This window comes from Hylobates moloch, unplaced genomic scaffold (assembly GCF_009828535.3).
Source record: "Hylobates moloch isolate HMO894 unplaced genomic scaffold, HMol_V3 SCAFFOLD_16, whole genome shotgun sequence".
Classification (NCBI taxonomy): domain Eukaryota; kingdom Metazoa; phylum Chordata; class Mammalia; order Primates; family Hylobatidae; genus Hylobates; species Hylobates moloch.
The window spans coordinates 28,001,225-28,022,329 of NW_026652291.1; the positions used below are offsets into that span (position 1 = coordinate 28,001,225).

General features: G+C 42.1%; 2 protein-coding genes across 11 annotated transcripts in view; one reads left to right on the forward strand and one right to left on the reverse strand.

Moving 5' to 3' along the window:
• Window positions 1-7,598, reverse strand: part of SAMD15 (sterile alpha motif domain containing 15) — a 60,195-nt gene extending 52,597 nt beyond the window's left edge. For all 4 annotated transcript variants that reach the window (XM_058429813.1, XM_058429814.1, XM_032134958.2 and 1 more), the window contains exons 1-2: window positions 5,599-7,598; window positions 4,221-4,319 (exon numbers count right to left, since the gene is read on the reverse strand). In XM_058429813.1, the coding sequence (XP_058285796.1) occupies window positions 4,221-4,319; window positions 5,599-7,290 (1,791 nt within the window). In that variant the 5' untranslated portion in view covers window positions 7,291-7,598. The remainder of the gene's footprint in view (window positions 1-4,220; window positions 4,320-5,598) is intronic.
• TMED8 (transmembrane p24 trafficking protein family member 8) overlaps window positions 1-21,105 on the forward strand; it is a 52,812-nt gene that overhangs the window by 424 nt on the left and 31,283 nt on the right. For 3 of the 7 annotated variants that reach the window (XR_009210378.1, XM_058429818.1, XM_032134960.2), the window contains exon 1: window positions 7,590-7,764. Coding sequence is in view for 3 of the 7 variants with exons in the window: in XM_058429818.1 (XP_058285801.1) it covers window positions 7,647-7,764 (118 nt within the window). In the remaining 4 variants the exon portion in view is untranslated. Of the gene's footprint in view, window positions 1-5,359; window positions 5,517-7,589; window positions 7,765-7,792; window positions 10,765-18,845; window positions 18,935-21,105 lie in introns of those variants that run through there. The other 4 variants (XM_032134963.2, XM_058429821.1, XM_058429820.1 and 1 more) reach the window with 3 other exon arrangements.

A 21,105-nucleotide genomic window follows, 5' to 3' on the forward strand; every position in this document is an offset into this window, starting at 1 on the left:
TTCCAATTAAACATAGAAGGGGCTGGGCGCGGTGGCTCACGCTTGTAATCCTAGCACTTTGGGAGGCCGAGGCGGGTGGATCACGAGGTCAGGAGATCGAGACCACGGTGAAACCCCGTCTCTACTAAAAATACAAAAAAATTAGCCGGGCTTGGTGGCGGGCGCCTGTAGTCCCAGCTACTCGGAGAGGCTGAGGCAGGAGAATGGCGTGAACCCGGGAGGCGGAGCTTGCAGTGAGCCGAGATTGAGCCACTGCACTCCAGCCTGGGCGACAGAGCAAGACTCCATCTCAAAAATAAATAAATAAACAAACAAACAAACAAACATAGAAGGGCTGAGAAGATAACAGAAAATGGCCATAAATTAACTGCAAGGCTTGTATAGGAGGTGCACAGGGGCAATGTTGTTCAGATTCTTAGCAGCATGTCCAGAATTCCGTACTCTCAAGCAATCTGCTCTTTCTTCCTTCCTTCTATTCTCCCAAAAGTTCATAAATGATGATACGGGAGACTCAGCATGAAAAAGATAGCTATACTATTTAGCTGTTGTTATGGGATAAATTGTGAGTGTACTAGGTGGTATAAGTACAATGGAGATATTTTAAAAGCTGTGTATATCAGTAAGGAAGACAGCTACAGCATGTATGACCTCCTAGAAGTTACCCTGTGTCTTAGAGCATAATCAGGTTTTTTTTTTTTTTGAGACTGAGTCTTGCTCTGTCACCCAGGCTGGAGTGCAGTTCGTGGAGAGCACGATCTTGGTTCACTATAACCTCCGCCTCCCGGGTTCAAGCTATTCGCCTGCGTCAGCCTCCCAAGTAGCTAGGACTACAGGCATGCAACATGCCTAGCTAATTTTTGTATTTTGTATTTTTAGTAGAGAAGAAGTTTCGCCATGTTGGCCAGGCGAACTCCCAACCTCAGGTGATACACCTGCCTTGGCCTCCTAAAGTGCTGGGATTACAGGCGTGAGCCACCAGGCCTGGCCATAATCAGCTTTTTCATGTGGGTCTAAGTGTCAAGCAAAGCTTATCTAACATACCTTTGAATGTCTTGGTCTTTATGTTACTCTAGTGACCTCAAGGGAAGGCCACATTTGTCTGAGGTGACTATGATAATGAGTATCTCAAAGTTTGCTTATTCAAATTTCTTAGATAAAAGGACAGAACACTGGGTTCGTCATTTACTCTTGAGGATTTCAGAAGATTTTTAAAACCTCTTGTGTCTCGCAAGATAAGAAAAACTATAATTAGAATTTTTATTACTGCATGTTGATATTATACTTTTGGAATTAGAATGCCAAGGGAGCTGAATGAATTGTCTGACTCTTAAAAATGCCTTCTCATGATTAAAAAGCTGAAATTCTTGGTACTTAAATGTTCCAGGAATTTGACAGGTTACTATTTTGCTAATTCTGTTCCTTATTATTATTATTTTTTTAAGCGAAAGCAAGTTTATTAAGAAAGTCAAGGACTATGGCTGCTCCATAGGCAGAGCAGCCTGTTCCTTATTTTTATCTGGAAAGTTCATTATACGTTAAGTAGAAATTAGAGTTCATAAAAACAGCTGTATCATCTTTGAACATAAAAAGAACAAGATATTTATCTGGCAGTTCTTGGTAGTTAAGTGAGGGCATGGTTGGAAATACAAGTATATAATAAATGATCCAGGCCGGGCATGGTTCATGCCTATAATCCCAGCACTTTGGGAGGCTGAGGCGGGTGGATCACCTGAGGTCAGGAGGTCGAGACCAGCATGGCCAACATGGTGAAACCCCGTCTCCACTAAAAATACAAAAATTAGCCAGACATGGTAGCACGTGCCTATAATCCCAGCTACTTGGGAGGCTGAGGCAGGAGGATTATTTGAACCTGGGAGGCGGAGGTTGCCGTAAGCTGAAATAGAGCCACTGCACTCCAGCCTGGGTGATAGAGCAAGACTCTGTCTCAAAAAAAATAAATAAAATAAATAAATGATCATTTCCACATCATAATATTTATAGTACATGGAAGTTTATGGTAACAAAAATGTTCACTTAGAGAGGAAATACAGTTAAATAGAACATGGATTGGGAAGTCACACAAGATGGACTTAAATCCTGGCTCTTAAACTTGTTATCTGAATATAAGTTGGGTGTGGTGGCTCATGCCTGTAATCCCAGTACTCCTGGGAGGCCAAGGCCGGCAGATCACTTAAGGTCAGGAGTTTGAGACCAGCCTGGCCAATATCATGAAACCCTGTCTCTATTAAAAATACAAAAATTAGGCCAGGCGCGGTGGCTCACGCCTGTAGTCCCAGCACTTTGAGAGGCTGAGGCGGGCAGAGCACGAGGTCAAGAGATCAAGACCATCCTGGCTAACACCGTGAAACCCCATCTCTACTAAAAATACAAAAATTAGCCGGGCATGGTGGCACGTGCCTACAGTCTCAGCTACTCGGGAGGCTGAGGCAGGAAAATCGCTTGAACCCGGGAGGTGGAGGTTGCAATGAGCTTAGATCGCGCCACTGCACACCAGCCTGGGCAACGGAGTGAGACTCTGTCTCAAAAAAATACCCCCAGAAAAACAAGAAGAAGAAAAAATTAGCTGGGCATGGTGGCGCACACCTGTAGTCCCAGCTACTTGGGAGGCTGAGGCAGGAGAATCACTTAAACCCAGGAGATGGAGGTTGAAGTGAGCCAAGGTTACACCACTGCACTCCAGCCTGGGTGACAGAGCGAGACCCTGTCTCAAAAAAAACAAAAACAAAGACAAAAAAACAGAAAAAACGTATTATCTGAATAGCTTGTTAAGTTGTTTCACCTTTCTGGGCCCCAGTTTTCTCTTCTATAAAATGAGAACTAGTGAAATAATATATATAAGAGGCCCCAAACACAGTAAGCTGTCAGCAAAGCATAGCTATTAGCAGAATTCAAGAAAGTAAACGCTCAGTTAGGACTATATGTTTAATAATTTAAAAAGTTTCGTTATATCTTGTTGTTAGTAAAAGGACTCAGGTATTCACAAGTGTAGTTTTCTTATTTCTAAACCATATGACTTATGGAATTATAGGGTTATAAGGCCTGTTGAAGAGTCATCTAGGGAAGAGATTCCAGGGCCTACCCAGCCCTAATGAATCAAAATCTCTGGAGGATGAAGCCTAGGAATGTATCTTTTTCAAAAAATCTCATTTGATTCTGAAGACGACCCAAGTTTGGAAACCACTGAGGTGGCGCATTTCTGGGCATAGGTGTGCTGAGCAAAACCATGGTTATGCCAAGAACTGTCCATTCTTGGAGGGTTATTGGGGTGGGGTGTTAAAGGAGAGGTTACACGTGAGATTGTTTGTGATGCTTTGTAAATTGCAAAGCACTACAAATGGAGGGTACTGTTATGCAAAGGAGAATAATCATGAACTGTTGGTGCTGGAGATTTTAGAAAATTGATGCTCAGAGTGGTTAATGTAGCTTGTTTCAAAGTTAGGCAGCAAAACACGCAAAATACATATGGTGTTATGTAAGTGCCAAATGGGTGTCAGAGACACGAAATGTCATGAGAACTTGGGATGGGGGCTACTGTGGGCTGGGAATGTTACAAAAGACTTCTTGGGGAGATGCAAATGAGGAACTGGTCTTGAAGGATGATTAAGATTCATATTAGTAATACAGAGGATGGGGGAACGGAGCAAAGACATAGAGAGAAGAATGCACTAGGCAGGTTTGCGAAGGTGTGAGTTAGACCTGGTGGTAGGCTGGAACACAAAATTCATGTGGAGGAGTGGTAGGGGAGAGAACTTGTGGAGGGCCTTAAATTCTAAACTAGGGAGCTGAGACTATCTTGGTAAGCAGAAGGGATCCAAAGAAGGTTTCTGAATAGTACATAAGTAGGTGGAAAGTGAGAGCATAAAAGCAGGGCCCTTGAATCCAAAGAGTTCATGGAGAGAGGCTAAAAATAAAAGCGGGAGGCCACTGTGGTGTTCTAGGCATGAGGCCATAAGGTCTGAAAAGTGGGAATGAAGAAAGCCAGACGGTGTAAGTGCCACAGGAGCAATGGACAGTTCTTGGAATATTTATGGGGATCAAAGAAGAAAAGAGGAGGCAACCACTGTGAGCCTGAGGGACTGGAATTATGATGACACCATTGACAGAAGTGGGAGGCCAGGTTGGAGGAAAAAAAGGTTGGTTTGAGACACATGGTGGCACTGTTAACGGTGCTCTGTAGGGAAACTTTGGACACAACTCACCTTCATGTCCTCAAAGTTTGTTATCCCCATCTGAGGGAGGTTTGAGCAGTTGACGTGAATGAGTTTTCGGCCACTGATGAAGTTTGTGATAAAACACTCCTGTCAATACAACAAGGACATCACTTTAAAAATGTACTGCAAATAGAAGGAAGAAAGGGAAGGAAGGGGGAGGAAGGGAAGAAATCATGTTTGTTCTACACTGAGAAAAAAATATTATTTTCTTTTTTTTTTTCTTTTTTAGATACAGGGTCTCGCTCTGTCATCCAGGCTAGAGTGCAGTGCCGCAGTCATAGCTCACTGCAGCCTCAAACTCCTGGGCTCAAGCAATCCTCCCACCCCAGCCTCCTGAGTAGCTTAAATTTATTTTCTATCCCAATAATGGCACAATTTTTCCATGTATGCTCTTTATTAAATTTTACACTGCTCTTTTTTTTTTGGCATGGTACAACCAGTGCTTCTTCATGTCTCAATTACATTTGTAAGTATAGTAGTAGGTACAAAAGGTTTCAGATCTTGTATTGTTTTGTGGTAGCCTTAAACCTAGTTGGCATCAGTGAAATAAGAGGTTTACACTGTCTTTTTACTAAAACTATTTTTGGTTAACTAGCTAACTTGAATTAATAGACTTAAGTGCTCATGATACATGTGACATATTTGGGGCAGACACTTTAAAGAGTAATAGCACAAGTTCAAAGCAAGGGAGCTGCCATAAAATAACTTGACAAAATACCAGAAAGCCTGCCTTGAACAAAATCTACTTAAAAATACAGTTTTCTATGGAAGAAGGTCTAAGGCCAGGCACAGTGGCTCATGCCTGTAATCCCAGCACTTTGGGAGGCTGAGGCTGGCGGATCATGAGGTCAGGAGATGGAGACCATCCTGGCTAACACAGTGAAACCCCGTCTCTACTAAAAATACAAAAAATTAGCCGGGCGTGGTGGCAGGCGCCTGTAGTCCCAGCTACTCAGAAGGTTGAGGCAGGAGAATGGTGTGAACCCGGGGAAGGTGCAGCTTGCAGGGAGCCGAGATCGTGCCACTGCACTCCAACCTTGGCAAGAGTGAGACTGTGTCTCAAAAAAAAAAAAAAAAAAAAAAAAAAGAAAGGAGGTCTATATACTCTTCTTGGTCTTTTACTCAAGGATTGCAGAGAAGTGTAATCACTGGAAGAGGAAAAACAAACCGATGTGACCCTCCCTCTCCCAAAATACAAATATACATCAGTGGCAAGACCAAAATTAAAATCCAAGTTACCTCTACCACAGTCCAGGACTTTTTGATACTCCTTCCGGTAAAGAGGTAAGAGCTCAGGCCAGGTTAGAAGGAATAAGAGGTAGACAGATGACAGCATGTGATTTCAAAACATCTTATTTTTGTATACCTTGTATTGAGGGAAGCCTAGCTGGCTAATCCACTCTGCAACTTCCTCTGGATCCCAATTCAGATGCTCAAATTGTAACTCAGTCCCTTTTTCTGGCTGGGTTTCATCATCTTCAGAGACCAGTTCCTTCAACTCTTGGGACAAATCTACAACTTCCTTTTCATGAATGAACTCACTTAATTCTGTCTGAGACTCTGAGGGATCTGAGTATGAGCATTCTTCACTGACATTAAGCAATTTTTGGAGTGGTTGCAAAAACTCATAATGTGTACCAATTGATTCTTCACTTTCTCTGATAGATCCTAATGCGTAATATTCTTTTCTAAATTTGTCACTTAGTGACAACTTTCCTCTTTTAGGCTCACAGTACTCTAGCTCATCGTTTCCTACAGAATACTTAGACTTTATTGGTTCTGGCCTGTCTTCCTTGGAAAATTCTACATGTGTCTCTCTTGGTTTGGTTTCATCTGGTAACTCTAGAATTTTCTCCTCAGTTGGCTTTGTTTGTGTTTTCTTTTCAACTTGTGGGTTGATCTCCTGTGGTAGCACTAAACCAGTCTCCTCTGGTGGCTGTGGATTTTTTTCCTCATTTGACTTTCTTATCTCTTCTGGACTTTCTGGTTTCGTCATTTCTGATTGTTCTAGAATTGTTTCCTCATTTGGTTTTCTTGATTCTTCCTCAGGAAACTCTAATTTGATCTCTTCTAGTGGCTCAGGAATGTTCTCATCAGTAGACTTTCTTGGCTTGTGGTGTGGAAAGTCTGGTTTAGTCCGCTCAGGTAGTTCTGTCCCTTTCTCCTCAGTTGCCTTTCTTTGCATCTCCTCTGGAACCTCTGGTTGAGTCTCTTCTGGAGGCTCTAGACCTGCCTCCTCACTAGACTTTCTTGGTTCGTTCTCTGGAAATTCCGGTCTGGCCTGCTCGGGTGGCTCTGTCCTTTTCTTCTCAGTTGACTCTCTTTGTGTCTCCTCTGGAATCTCTGGTTTGGTCATCTTTGGTGGCTGAAGATCTGTCTCTTCAAGTGATTCTCTTGGTTTCTCACTTGGAAAATCTGGTTTGGTCTGCTCTGGAGCCTCTAGACCTGTCTCCTCATGTTGCACTCTAAGTGATCCCTCTGGAACCCCCGGTTCAGTCTCCTCCTCTATTAATTCTAAATTTATCTCTCTGACTGTGGCCCCCGAAACCTCAGACATAGTTTCCGTTGGTGGCACTGGATCTGGATCTGTTTCCATAGCTGACTCTAGGAACACATCCTCTGTAACATTTGCTTTAGCCTCCTCTGGTGGCTCTAGGTCTGAGTCTTCATGCACTTCATCCATAGGGGCCTCCAAATCTTTGAAAAACTCTCCCATCTCTCTGGATGTTTCCGACTTTACGTCTTGGGGTATCCCTGGTTCAGTTTCGCTTGGTACGTCTCTCTTGGACTCCTTGGCAATTCCTTCCTGGGACGTCCCGCCAGGTTTCAGCTGCACGTTCTTAGCAATGTCTGGCTCCCCCTCTTTGAAGTCCTCTTCCTGGGTCTCTGGCTGTGGCTCTTGGTAAATCTCTGCTGGTAGCTTCGAGTCTGCCTTTGCCATGGTGTCTGGTTCGGCATTTTCATACAATTTATGAAGTCCAGGCAGTTCAGGCCTCTCAGGCTCCGGCTCTCCATCTTCATCTGGGCCGGAATCATAATCCTCCGGGACTTCAGCCATTTGCAGCTTAGCAGACGCGCCGTGGCTTCCTAGCAACCCCAACTTCCGATAACGTCTCTATGGATACCACGATTTCCGGCAGTGTCTTCCTGACTTTTCCCCAGGTTTTGTTTGTTTTTTCAAGCCCTGACTTTAAAAATCGTCTGTCAGAAGCACGCAGTAACCCTCCCCGCGGCCGCATCGCCAGCCTCAGCCTCCTGTGGCCGCCCCTGGGTCGGCTAGCTTTTCAAGCGGCCGCCGCGCCGCTTCTTCCGGCCTGCGGGCTGCGCTCGGCTGTGCTCGGCGCTCGCTCGGCCTTCGGCTGTTTCCGGAGCCACTGGCGGTTGGCAGCGGAGAGCTCCGTGCGCGGGCTGCAGATGTCTGACCTGCAGGCGGCTGAGGGGCCGGGCTCCTGGAGCCCCACAGCCCGCCCAGGGTCGGCTGGCGGCGTCGGGGACTGCCAGGGAGTGGAGGGGAGCCAGGCGGCCGCCTCAGGTACGCAAGGCCGGGGCGCTGGCGGGTGGGTGCCGCCCGGCCTCAGGGCACCGCACCACGGCGCGAGACTCCGCCGCGCTCTGTCCTGGGCTCCCCCGCGGAGCTGACCCACCTCGGCAGCCCCTTCGTGCGCGGGGCCCCTTCCCCTCCGCTGCCACCACCCGGGCCCTGGGCTCGAGGTTATTTTCTACCCCTGTTTCGAAATGCCTTGATTCCTGCCCCGCTTCCTTTCTGAGATCTGCCCAAATGGTAGTGACAAGGTGGCTCTGCCCCTGGCGCCTCTTCAGCTTCAGTTTCAGCTTCAGCTTCAGCCGGGGTTCGGGTCCCACCTCCGTCTGCTGGTCACATCTAGACTGCCCACCCGAACCCTACTGGCCTCGCCTCCCCCTGCTTCTGGCTCCCCACCCTATCCCCACCTCAGTCCCCTGCCCCAGCCTTCCCACGCGCCTCTCGGCCCCCATCCGGGTTGGCAGCCTTGCCTTCCTCTGCCAGAAGCCCACTTCGCCCTAGCCTCCCTGCACATAGGCCCCCTGGCCTTGCTGCCATCCTCTCCATCGCTCAGAGTGGGAAAAATGAAAAGCAGAGTTGAAATAGGTAGTCTCTGGGGTCTTTTACTTGAACACAGTAGCCAAAGCAAGAGCAGGAATTAAAAATTTGGGCGACCTCCCTCATTCTCAAGACCCTCATCCTCTTCTTGTCCAGGACGACGTCTCCATTTCTACCAACGCGAGTTCCTCCGTGTGTATTATTTCAGTGTCCAAAGACAAAAGAGTCCATCCATCACACTTTCTTCTTTCAGCCTCCTGAACACCACACACGACGCAACTGAAAGGAAGCTCTTTTGAAATACGAAAGGGTAGAGGGGAGAGAACTGGTCTTATTAAGTAGCAAATATAAATTAATTTTCTAAGTCTGAAATTAAAATAGACACCATAAAGTATAATGGTTGAGGCACTACTGTGGAGCCAGGGTGCCTGGATTGGAGTCTGAAACCTCAGTTTCCTCATCTGTAAAATGTGATTACTAAAGATATCTGCCTCATAGGATTATTGTGAGGATTACTTGAGCTGCTTTGTCTAAGGCATTTGGTGTGTAGCCCATGGTACACACTATACTCGTCTCATCCATTGTGACAGTAAGATCTCTTTTTGTTCAGTTGAACTTCCTGTGCTGCGAGAGGTGTTCCTGGATGTATGGCTTCCAATATGGTGCCTTTTTCTTTCTACTCTGATCCCAAGTATCTTCCCTCTCATAATGCTGCCTTACTCAAACACACACACAACTCACGCAGCTCTTTCCCATGACTTTATATTCTTTTACTTTAAAACACCTAACAAATTTTGCCTTTTTTCTTACGAATTCTGCTTTGTATCAAATTAAAAATCATTGGCATGTATTTAACATAGCAGTAGAAATTCTAAGGGTAATGTCTAAAAGACTAAGCAAGTAAACACAGAAAGGTAAGTCTTATAACACTTGTCCCTTGCATGCGCCAGTATTTACAAATTAAGCATGTTTTTACTTCCCCTTTAGGTTCTCATGTGTTTATGGCAAACATACCCACACGTTTTAGATAGATGAGTGTGTTTTTTTTCCCCCGACATCTAATTCATTCCTGCATTCACTTCCTCCCAGGACATTGGTAGAAATGCTTACTTTCCTTCCTCTTACCCTCAGAATGCAGGGTGATAGTTTTTTTTGTTTGTTTGTTTGTTTTTAATGTCATGTAGGGGTTTGTTATAGTAGCCCAGAGCAAGCTCTTCCTCTTAAGGTAGGATTTGTTGCTAATAAAATAATAGTAATGATAACCTACAGGTATTGAATGCTTATTCTGTGCCAGAGGTGGAAAAAAATTTGCGTATATTTTCTGATTCAGTCATGTCAACAATCATTTTCTTCCCATTTTACATAGGAACAAACTACAGCTGAGAAAGGTTAACTTACCTGTTCAAGTTAGCGCCAAGTTTTTACTGTCTGTATGAAATTGTCATCTTGTTATGATGAAGTCTGTAATTATTTGTTTTTATTGGCCATGAATCAAGTATTGGTACTCGCAGACAGTTTATGGTCTTTGTCCTCAAGGTGTTTTCAGTTTGATGAGAAGAGAGATCCATTTCAGGGAGAAACAATTAACAATTCAAAACATTATATAATTGGGCGTCTTTTATTACAATTCTTTATCTACTAAGAAACCTGCCTGAAGGTAGGAACGGAATCTCTCTTGCTTATTTATCTAGAGCCCTTGATGTTGTGTTTTAGAGGTTTCGCAAATATTTGTTGAGTTTGATGGTGAAAGTCTGAATGCAGAGATTTGGATGAGCATCTAATGAATGTGAAGAATTAGGGTTGAGATAACCAAGAATGTTCCTTGGGTTAGAGCAATGGTTCTCAACCAGGTACAATTTTGTATCCCCAGGGCATGGCAATGTTTGGAAACATTTTTGCTCGTCACAAGTGGTGGCAGCTATTGCTGACATCTAGTGAGGATAGGCTAGGGATGTTTGCCAAACATCCTGCAAGGCACAGGGCAATCCCCATAACGAGGAGTTATCTGGCTCCAGATGTCAGTGGTGCTGCTTTTGGGAACCCTGTGTTAGAGTTAAGCTGGGCTTCCAAAGCAGTGTGGAAATATTATATTTGGCCTGGACCAGAGGCTTGGGCGTAAACCCCAAAAAACTGCTTTAAACTTGGAATTTGTTTGATTGGATCCTTCTGCCATCTTCGTCTATAAAGTGATACAATGAGTAAGCAATAGAGCTATAAGAAAGAATGAAATTTAATGAGATTTCTCTCACCTTTTCAGAGAGAAAACAGCAGTAAGAAATATAATTGGATATTCAGGTGTCTGTTAGTCCATTTGGAATACCTGAGACTGAATAATTACAAGAAAAGAGTTTTAATTGGCTCATGGTATTGCAGGGTGTACAGGAAGTGTGGTGTTGGTATCTGCTTCTGGTCAGAGCCTGAAGAAGCTTACAATCATGGTGAAAGGGGGAGCAGGTATGTCACATGGCGAGAGTTGGAGGGAGGGAGGGAGAGAGAGAATAACCATAGCTTGTTTTTTGAAAGTGTTCTCTGCAGAGAATACCTATTGAGTGTCTTCATGTTTGTTAGCTGAGGTTTTGGTGAAAAGGAAGAAAAGGATTTATGTTATTATGAACTAAGCTCTCCAGTGGTCATGGTGTTCTTACTGTTTTATGCATTGTAATTGTTTTTAATAGTCTTTTATTTGAGGCACCTGGGTTCTTCAGTTCCCCAGAGGAGAGCTAAATCATTCTTTAATTATGAAACTCTGTGAGGCATACTTGTTTCATCACTTAAAGGCAGGTTTTTTGTTTTTGTTTTTGTTTTTTTAAATTTAAAGGAAAATAAAACTCTATTGTGATCCTGAAGACAGCAGTAGAACTTAGTTAGGTATGTATGTCCCCCAGAGCTATCAATACATTTAGATGTTGAGGACAGAAACAGGTCAGGTAAACTTGTTCATGGTTCTAAGATAGGAGTTAGAATATTACAATAAGTCTTTTTGCAGTGATGAAAATATTTCATATCTGTCCCAGCTACTCAGGAGGCTGAGGCAGGAGAATCGCTTGAACCCGGGTGGCAGAGGTTGCAGTGAGCCAAGATTGCACCACTGCACTCCAGCCTGGGCGACAGAGGGAGACTCTATCTCAAAAAAAAAAAAAAATATATATATATATATATATATATATATATATAAAATATCTGTGGCTATTTCAATGTACATGACTTAAAATTCAAAATTTGGTGGCTACCATGTTGAATGGTAAGAATAATAGGGAGTCTGTGACAAACAGCCTTGATGTTTTTTAGTTTTCTATTGTGGTTTTATGTCAAAACGTTAACATTTTGTCTGCCTGTGGCTTTCTTTTTCTTACAGTGGTTGTGTTTTTAGTGTCCAGATAGTCGATTAGTCAGATAGTTGATTATTCATGTTGTGATTCAGTCTAAACAGTATAACCAAAGGTGCACAATCTGAGTGACCTCTCAGGAGCACATCCCACTCAAGGGCTGAAGAGAAATTGGATCACATGGTCACTGTATTTGGTTGGAACATAAACTCACCTAATTTGTTTTCGTTTAAGCCTCTCGAGTCTGTAACCACATAGCCTGCTTTTAGTTCCTCTGCACTGGAATCTAAAATGACAGGCTAATTATCTCTTTGCAGCCTGTTTACTGAGGGGGAAATCCTCTGAGGCCTGTTCTAAAGAACCCTGACCTGATATTCAAATGCTTTTGAAAAAAAACCTGCTTTTTGGTTCTCCTTGTAGGGAAAGTACGAAGTACACAGTAAGTTTGAATGCCTAGGATGATCAGAATGTCTGAAACCAGACCCTTTGGTAACGTAGAAAGAAAATGCACATTTAAAAAGTTGTCAAATATAAAATAAGGTATTTTAAGGAGTTCCTTTTTTCTCTCTCTTTTGCTTTTGTGGCCATCAATGATCAATTAAGTTATTGTTAAGCTTCCATTTTTCCTCCTCCGTTCATTGTTTCTGAGATTTTGGCCACTGAGGAACCATGGTAATGACTTTGCCACACTAGAGAATACCATTACACTATTAGTTATTTACTATTTTTTCTTGACATTGACATTTAATTGACACTTAAAAGTTTCATTCTAAATAATACCTATGATATGACTAGTTTGATGTATCCATTTTTCTTAATATTTACTAGAATACATATTTTTAAAAATAAAAAACATTTCCCCACATACCATCTAAATTTGCAAAGTCTGGCCTGATTTCTCTGATCTCTTCTAGGAATACTTTCAGAATTGGCGTATATTTGGCTAATATAATAAAAGCTATACTATAGGAAAATTGGCTTTTTCTTCTTCATAGTGGCTTAAATTTCACGGAATAACTTCAGGAAACCTAAAAGGCTGTGCTCATAATTCTCTCTCACTGAAACAGGGCTGCATCTCCCACACTTTATACTTCTAGAAATAAAGTTATGTTTTTCTTTCTCCTTTTCTTACTTCCTGCCTCTCTGAATCCAATTATAAGTTGTTTTACCAGTAGTTCTTATGTAATTTAGGGCATTCTTTAAAATTAAAAATAACTTAGGGCATTCCTTTAAAATTAAAAATCAAAAGTTCAACTCCTTACGGGATGGAAAGAAAAAAAAATCAAAAGCATGTTTTTTTCCCAGTATACATTAAGTTGTAAAAATGCTGTGAGAAGTGGTGCTTACCATGTGAAAAATGCTCAACCTAACTCATAATAAGGGAACTGGAAATCCTAACTACACTTGGTAGTTTGCTAACTCACTTTGTTGGTCAGTGTGCAGAAGCAGACACTCATGCATTGCTGATGAGATTGTAAATTGGTACAGATTCTATGGAGGGCAACTTGTCAACATCCATCAAAATTACAGTGTAGGCCCCTTTGACTCATTCTTTCCAGGAATTTATCCTATAGATTAATTTATTCTCCTGTTTAATGACATAGATACAAGGTTATTATGGCATTGTTTGTAATGGTAACAGATTAGAAAGAACATGAATGTCTATCAATAGGAAACTGGGTAAATACATTATGGAATATTCACCCAATGAAATATTAATCAGCTGTAGAAAAGAATGAGGAAGCTTTTCATGTGCAGTTATGGAAAGGTCTTCGAGATATAAGTGGAAAGAACAAAGTACACAGTAGTATGTCCAGCATGCCCCCCCCCTTTTTTTTTTTTTTTTGAGACGGAGTCTCACTGTGTTGCCCAGGCTGGAGTGCAATGGCGTGATCTTGGCTCACTGCAACCTCCGCCTCCCGGGTTCAAGCGATTCTCCTGCGTCAGCCTCCCAAGTAGCTGGGATTACAGGCACATACCACCACACCCAAGCATGCCCATTTTTTGTGTAAAACAGTGAAAAAGTGTATATATGTACACACACACACACACAGACACACATACTTTTTTTATATGCATAAAACATCTTTGGAAGACTACACAAAACCAAATAACATTGATTGCTCTTGGAGGTAGGGACTGACATGGGAGGAAATTTTCACTGTATACTTATATGCGTTTTCAATTTTGAATAATGTGGATAAATTATTCAGAAATAGTTAATAAAAATAGTCTTTAAAATATATAAATATATGTATACATAGATACACACACACAAGCTTGGCATGAGACTTCACTATGTTTATATCCTAAATAAGAGCCTTTCTATAGGTCTGCATTCTGTTTCTGCTCATCAGGAACTGACATTTTCTAGACCTTTTTCTCTCAGTGAATTTTTTATAAAGTAAAGGTTATAAGTCTCCTTAGAGATTAATTTTGTGTTATTCTTTAAATCCACTAGTGTCTTTCATTATTTTTGTGCTAGTTTCATTTCTGTCTAAAAATTTAACCTTTTTGAAGTCTTCATTATGATCCAAAGGACAGGATAAGCCAAAGGGGGATAGACATAGTAGATAAACTGATATTATTAATGACAGAGAGAGGGCAGAATTTTTTTTTTTTTTGAGACGGAGTCTCGCTCTGTCACCTAGACTGGAGTGCAGTGGTGTGATCTCGGCTCACTGCAACCTCCGCCTTCTGGGTTCAAGTGATTCACCTGCTTCAGCCTCCCGAGTAGCTGGGATTACAGGCATGTGCCACCATGCCCGGCTAATCTTTGTATTTTTAGTAGAGATGGGGTTTCACCATGCTGGCCAGGTTGGTCTCGACTTCCTGACCTTGTGATCTGCCCGCCTTGGCCCTCCCGCCTCAGCCTCCCTTACAGGCAGGCATTTGCCACCGTGCCCGGCAGAGGGCAGAACTATTTTTGTTTCTATTTTGTTCACTAAGGTATATTCAGATTGATATGGGTAAATAGGCAGTATGGATTTCTGTTTTCAGCAATAGCAGACTAGGTAATTATGTCTCATCGGGGACAATTAGAAAATATGGGTGAAATATAAACATCTGCTGGAAGATACTGGAGAGATAGAAAGATATGAAGAATTACCTAGCTGTGATCCATGCGAGAGCTATAGAGATCCAACGACAAGAGTCTATTCTGGGGCTCTTTTGTCCCCTGAGGGTACATGCTGGATTCCTGAGTGGGGAAGCTGAGTGACAAGGTCATGAAAAGTGCCTCTTTGAACTCAAGTAACAGGAAATGGATTAGTGTTCAGGACCCATCAAGTAAGCGGGAGCCTGGTGAATTCCATTTCCTTTGGGTTAGGGCCATGAAAGGCCATGCCCTAAAAGTAGGTCGTTGCAGGGAGTGCAACTCAGCTTCAGAAACAGCTAAGTTCACGAATTGGGATTTTTGGGTGGCTTTGACAAGCTGGTTCTAAAATACATATAGAAGGCCACAAATAGCAAAGACACGCTTGAATAAGAACAACAACAGGGAAAGATTTGTTCCATCCAACATCAAGACTTATTTTAAAGTTTTTAAAGAGTAGTCAGGCTTTAGGAATAGAATCAAAAGCTTAGAGACATGTTTATATGGACACTTGCTTTGCAACAAAGATTGTTAACATAGAGCAGTGGGTAAGGGAAGGTAAATGTTTCTGGGACAATTGAATATTCTAAGAGAAAGGAAAGTAAAGAAACTTAATCTTTACCTCACACATCATACACAAAAAATCAACTCGGTAGATTATAGAACAGTGTGTGAAGGGTAGTACATGAGCACCTATAGGATACAGGAGAATATTTTCGGATCTCAATATAGTGAAAGACATCTTAGACAGGACACACAAAGACTAAGGAGGGCAAATTTGATAAATTTTGAGTACACAAAAGTACTTTGTTTCATCAAAGGCCACCATTAAATGGGAAAAATCATGTCACAGAGTGGAAGCAGGTTAATTATAATACACATACCTGACAAAAGGTTTGTATCTAAAACTCCTATAAATAATAAAAGGACTGGGCATGGTGGCTCATGCCTGTAATCCCAGCACTTTGAGAGGCCGAGGTGGGCGGATCATGAGGTCAGGAGTTTGAGAACAGCCTGGCCAATATGGTGAAACCCGGTCTCTACTAAAATACAAAAATTAGCCGAGTGTGGTGGCACATGCCTGTAGTCTCAGCTACTAGGGAGGCGGAGGCTGAAGAATCTCTTGAACCCAGGAGGCGGAGGTTGCAGTGAGCTGAGACCATGCCACTGCACTCCAACTTGGGTGACAGAGCAAGACTCCGCCTCAAAAATAAATAAATAAATAAATAAATAATAAAAAGGACAATCCAGTAATAAAATTGGCAAGAGACTTGGAGAGGCACTTCACAAAAGATTTTTAAATGGCCAAGAAATACGAGTCATCAGTGAAATACAAACTAAATGAGCATACATCTACCAGAATGGCCCCCCCAAAAAATTTTTTTTTTTTTTTTTTTGTATTTTTTTTTTTTTTTTTTTTTTTTTAGTAGAGACGGGGTTTCACCGTGGTCTCGATCTCCTGACCTCGTGATCCGCCCGCCTCGGCCTCCCAAAGTGCTGGGATTACAAGCGTGAGCCACCGCGCCCGGCCTTTCCCCCCAAAAAATTTTAACATGACCAAGTGTCAGAGAAGGTCCAGAGTAATGAAAATGATGCTACAATGCTGGTAGCATTATATTTGGTACAACCCCTTCAGAAATAGTTTGGCATTATCTACTGAAATTTAACATTCAAATTTCTATGACTTAACCATTTCCATTATGACATTTATATCCAACATAAATGCATGCACTGTAGCCAAAACACAAGAATATTCATAGCAGCATTATTCATAATAGCCCCAAACTGGAGTTAACCTAAGTATCATCAACAATAGATAGATAGCTCATGGTGGATTCATGGAATAATGTACAGCAATGAAAGTGAACAAACTGGCTGGGTGCAGTGGCTCATGCCTGTAATCCCAGTACTTTGGGAGGCTGAGGTGGGCAGATCACATGAGGTCAGGAGTTTGAGACCAACCTGGCCAACATGGTGAAACCCCATCTCTACTAAAAATACAAAATTAGCTGGGCGTGGTGGTGGGTGCCTGTAGTCCCAGCTGCTCAGGAGGCTGAGGCAGGAGAATCGCTTGAAGCCAGGAGGTGGAGGTTGCAGTGAGCCGAGGTTGCAGTGAGCCGAGATTGCAACATTGCACTCCAGCCTGGGGAACAAGAGTGAGATTCTGTCTCAGAAAAAAAAAAAAAAAAAAAGAAAGTTAACAAACCTACCTACAATTACATGGGTGCATCTTTTGATGCATGTTTTGGTGGATGCATCAAAATAATGACTGAAATAAGCAAGACCCAAAAGAAAACATTCTTTTTCATTTCCCTTTATATAGAATTCAGAAAACAGGCCCAGTGAAGCAACACTGTTTAGGAATGCTTACTTAGGTGGCCCAGCTATAAAGAAAGCAAGGAAATAATGTCCATAGTTGGGATAGTGGTTTTCTTACCTTAAGGAGGAAAGGATCAGGTAATGATTGGGAAGGTCATGAGTGGGGTTTCTGGAGTATTAGAAATGTTCTATTTCTTGGCCTGGGTGGTGTTTGTGATAATTTATTGAGGTATACACTTTTGTATACTCTTCTACATTTGTGTTACATTTCACAATAGAAAAGATTTAAATTTTTTTTTTTTTTTTTTTTTTTTAGACAGAGTCTTGCACTGTCACCCAGGCTGGAGTGCAGTGGTGTGATCTCAGCTCACTGCAACCTCTGCCTCCCAGGTTCAAGTGATTCTCCTGCCCCAGCCCCCCAAGTAGCTGGGATTACAGACATACACCACCATGCCTGGCTAATTTTGTATTTTTAGTAGAGCCAGGGTTTCACCATGTTGGCCAGGCTGCTCTGGAACTCCTGACCTCAAGCCATCTGCCTGCCTCGGGCCCCCAAAGTGCTGGAGTTACAGGCGTGAGCCACTGCGCCCAGCCGAGAAAAGGTTTTTAAAAGAGTCGGTGTATAATGTAGTTTGTAAGAATGCTGACTTTTGTCTTGGATTGCCTGAGTGCATATCACTTCTAGTTGTATTTGCTGGTCATCTTGGGCATCTTGATTTCTCCAAGCTTCAATTTCTTAAACTATAGAAAGGGAGTAATAATAGTTCAACTTCAGTGGCTCTATAATTCAGTGCAATTCAGTGACTATTCAATATGATGATGCCTACAAAAACTTAGACAATAATTGACATATAGTAAGTGACCACTGAGTCTTGGTTATAATAACAAAGATGATCAGAATAAAGACAGAATAGCTAGGTACTTTAAGTTCAGATTTCTGGACCCAGTGAAATTCTATCCAGGAATTTTGGTCAGAGTTCTTTTTACAAGCCATATAAGTTAATTCTGGCTGTCTTAAGCAGAAAGAGGATTTATTAGAAGGAGAAAGGAGGCTCACCAAATTGTTAGAAGGCTGGAGGACTCCAGAGGCTAAGCAGCAAGAACAACTCGGCCGTTTGGCTGCCACTAGATGAATTCTGTCTCTCGTTTGTCCCACTCCTGTTTCACCTGTTCCAGGTGGGAATATTTTAGGTTATGTGCTTGTTCCCTGACTTCCTGGTACTACGAAGAGAAGGATCTTCCATTCTGATTTCCACTGAGTACTATTGTCAGTGACAGTTCTCCCCAAGGAGGAAAAGGTTGAGTATTTTTGAAAGCCAGAAGATTGACAGATGACTGCTACGTCTGGGGTCCTGAAATAACTTGCAAATATACTTGTGCACCATCTTTGAGGGATGTTGGGGACTAGAAATGGACATATCTAGTTATCCTGAAGGGAAAGAGTATAATCCAGAATCTGGAGACCATTAAACTTGATCCAGATTTTCAGTAGAATATGTCATTTGAATGTAAAGAAAATAAGTGTTGCTAGGAGCCAGCATGGGTGAACTAAAAACACATTTGACTACCTAATTATTTTCTAACTGTAGACTTTCTAGTCTTTCATTACTAGTTAGGTCCTTTCTCTCTCTGATGGACTTCTGCAGAGGCCTCCTATCTGATCTCGTAAAATCCATCCTACCTATGGCTGCGATAGAATTGTACCAAAAAAATACAGATTTGACTATGTCATTTCCTAGCTTAAAATTATTCATCACCTTTGGGATAAAGGACCTTCACACACTTTTTCCTGCTAGATTGAAAGCATCATGAGAGCCAGAACTATGTCTGCTTTGGATATTCTCTCCAGTACCTAGGATGTGGCCAGGCACTTACTAGGAATTTGGTAAGTATCAAGTTAAATCACTGGGACCTGTGGCTCTCAGCTCATCTCTCTGCATTTGTGCAGTGGCCTCCAGCCACACTGAACTGCCATGGTGGTGTTTTTTTATGTTCTTGGTTTTGTTCATTCAGCCTCCTTTGCCTGTAGTGCCCTTTTCCACTTGACTTGGCCAAGTCCTGGTCATTCTTGAATTCAGTGCAATTGTCATCTCTTTCAGGAAACCTCCTTTGACACTTTTATTCCCTAAATTAGTTAACTATATGTGAATCTGTGACATCTAGTGCATAATTCTATCCTAAAGGATACCACGCTTATATTACAACTGTCTGTTTATGAGTTTATCTTCCTCACTATGTTGAGTTCCTTGAGGGCACAAATCGTGTCTAATTTAACTGTATATTCCCTACATGGAATATACTGCCTGACATATAGCAGGGGCCCAGTGAAGTTATGTTGAATTTAGGCAAAGCCATTAACTCAAATTTCCCTTTTTCATGTGGTTGCTGTATATATAGTATATTTTGATTTTGGCAAAATATTTGGCAGGGTGATATCTGAAGGAGATTCAGTGGGCTGTTTTAAATGGATAAATATCATTGTTGAGTGGAAAAGGTAGGTTAAGTAGTATGTGTGGTCAGAATTAACTTATTAAACAACAAAAAAGGCAACTGATTTTTATGCATAAAAGAGCTTGTTTCAGCCATATGAGCTATTAAAGGATGACAGATTAAAACAGTAGTGTTTCATCATGTTCTATCTATAGGATGGCTGCAGTTATAAGGAATGATTATATCTAGTGTTAGTGAAAATGTGGGGAAATGGTTACACTCGGATATCCACTCCTAGTAGAAGTGAATTTTGGAGAGAAATTTGGCAATGTGTATAAAAGTGTTAATGTGTAGACCTTGACAAGGTTTTTCAGTTCTGGGGACTTGTCCTATAGAAATGAAGTAAAAAAAGGCTTAAATAACAAAATGCAAGGTGGGGGTGGCGAGGGTGCCTGTATTCTCAGCTACTTGGGAGGCTGAGGCAGGAGGATCACCTGAGCCCAGGAGTTTGAGGCTGCAGTGAGCTCTGATTATGCCACCAGACTCCAGCCTGGGCAACACAGTGAGACCCCATCTTAAAGAAAAAATCATGGCTCATGCCTGTAATCCTAACACTATGGATGGCCCATGTGGGAGGATTGCTTGAGCCTAGGAGTTTGAGACCAGCCTGGGCATCACAGGGAAACCCTGTCTCTACAGAAAATTTAAAAAATTAGCCAGATGTGGTGATGCATGCCTGTGGTCCTAGCCTCAGCCTCCTGAGTAGCTAGGAGCTACTCAAGAGGTTAAGGCTGCAGTGAGCTGTGATCGCAAAAGTACACTTGAGCCCTAGAGGTCAAGGCTGCAGTGAGCTGTGATCACAACACTACACTCCAGCCTGGGTGATAGAGCAAGATCCTGTCTCAAAAAAAAGAAGAAAAAAAATAAAAGAAAGTGCTCTAATGCATTAAAAGATAAGAGAAGTGCAAATTAAAATTAATATACCATTCTTCACATACCAAGTTCTGCCAATTTTCCAACAGTTTGACAACATACTCTGATGTGCCAGGTGTGGGGAAACGGGCACTCATATATTGATGCAGTGAATGTAAAATAGATGATCCTTGTGGAGAATTTGGTTCAGAAATTCCACTCTCAGGAATCTATCCCAAAGATACACTAGCAAAAATATGAAATATTCACAAGGCATTCTAGCACAGTTTGTAATATTAATAGACTGGAAATAACCCTAATGTCTATCAGTAGGTACATGAGTATGGTGTACATCCACACAGTCAAGTATGCCAGTTTAAAAATTAATGAGCCAGCGGTGGTGGCATGCACCTGAATCCTAGCAACTCAGGAGACTGAGGCAGGAGGAATGCTTGAGCCCAGGAGTTTGAGTACAGCCTAGGCAACATTAAAAAAAAAAGAGGAATAATGTTAGGCTATTTATTTGTGATACTATTATTATGATTATTATTTTAGAGACTGGGTCTGACTCTGTCACCCAGGCTGGAGTGCAGTGGCATGATTATGGCTCACTGCAGCCTGGAACTCAAGTGATCCTCCTGTCTCAGCTTCCCAAAGTACTGAGATTACAGGCCTGAGCCACCATGCCTGGCCTCTTCTTTTTTAATGTAAGAA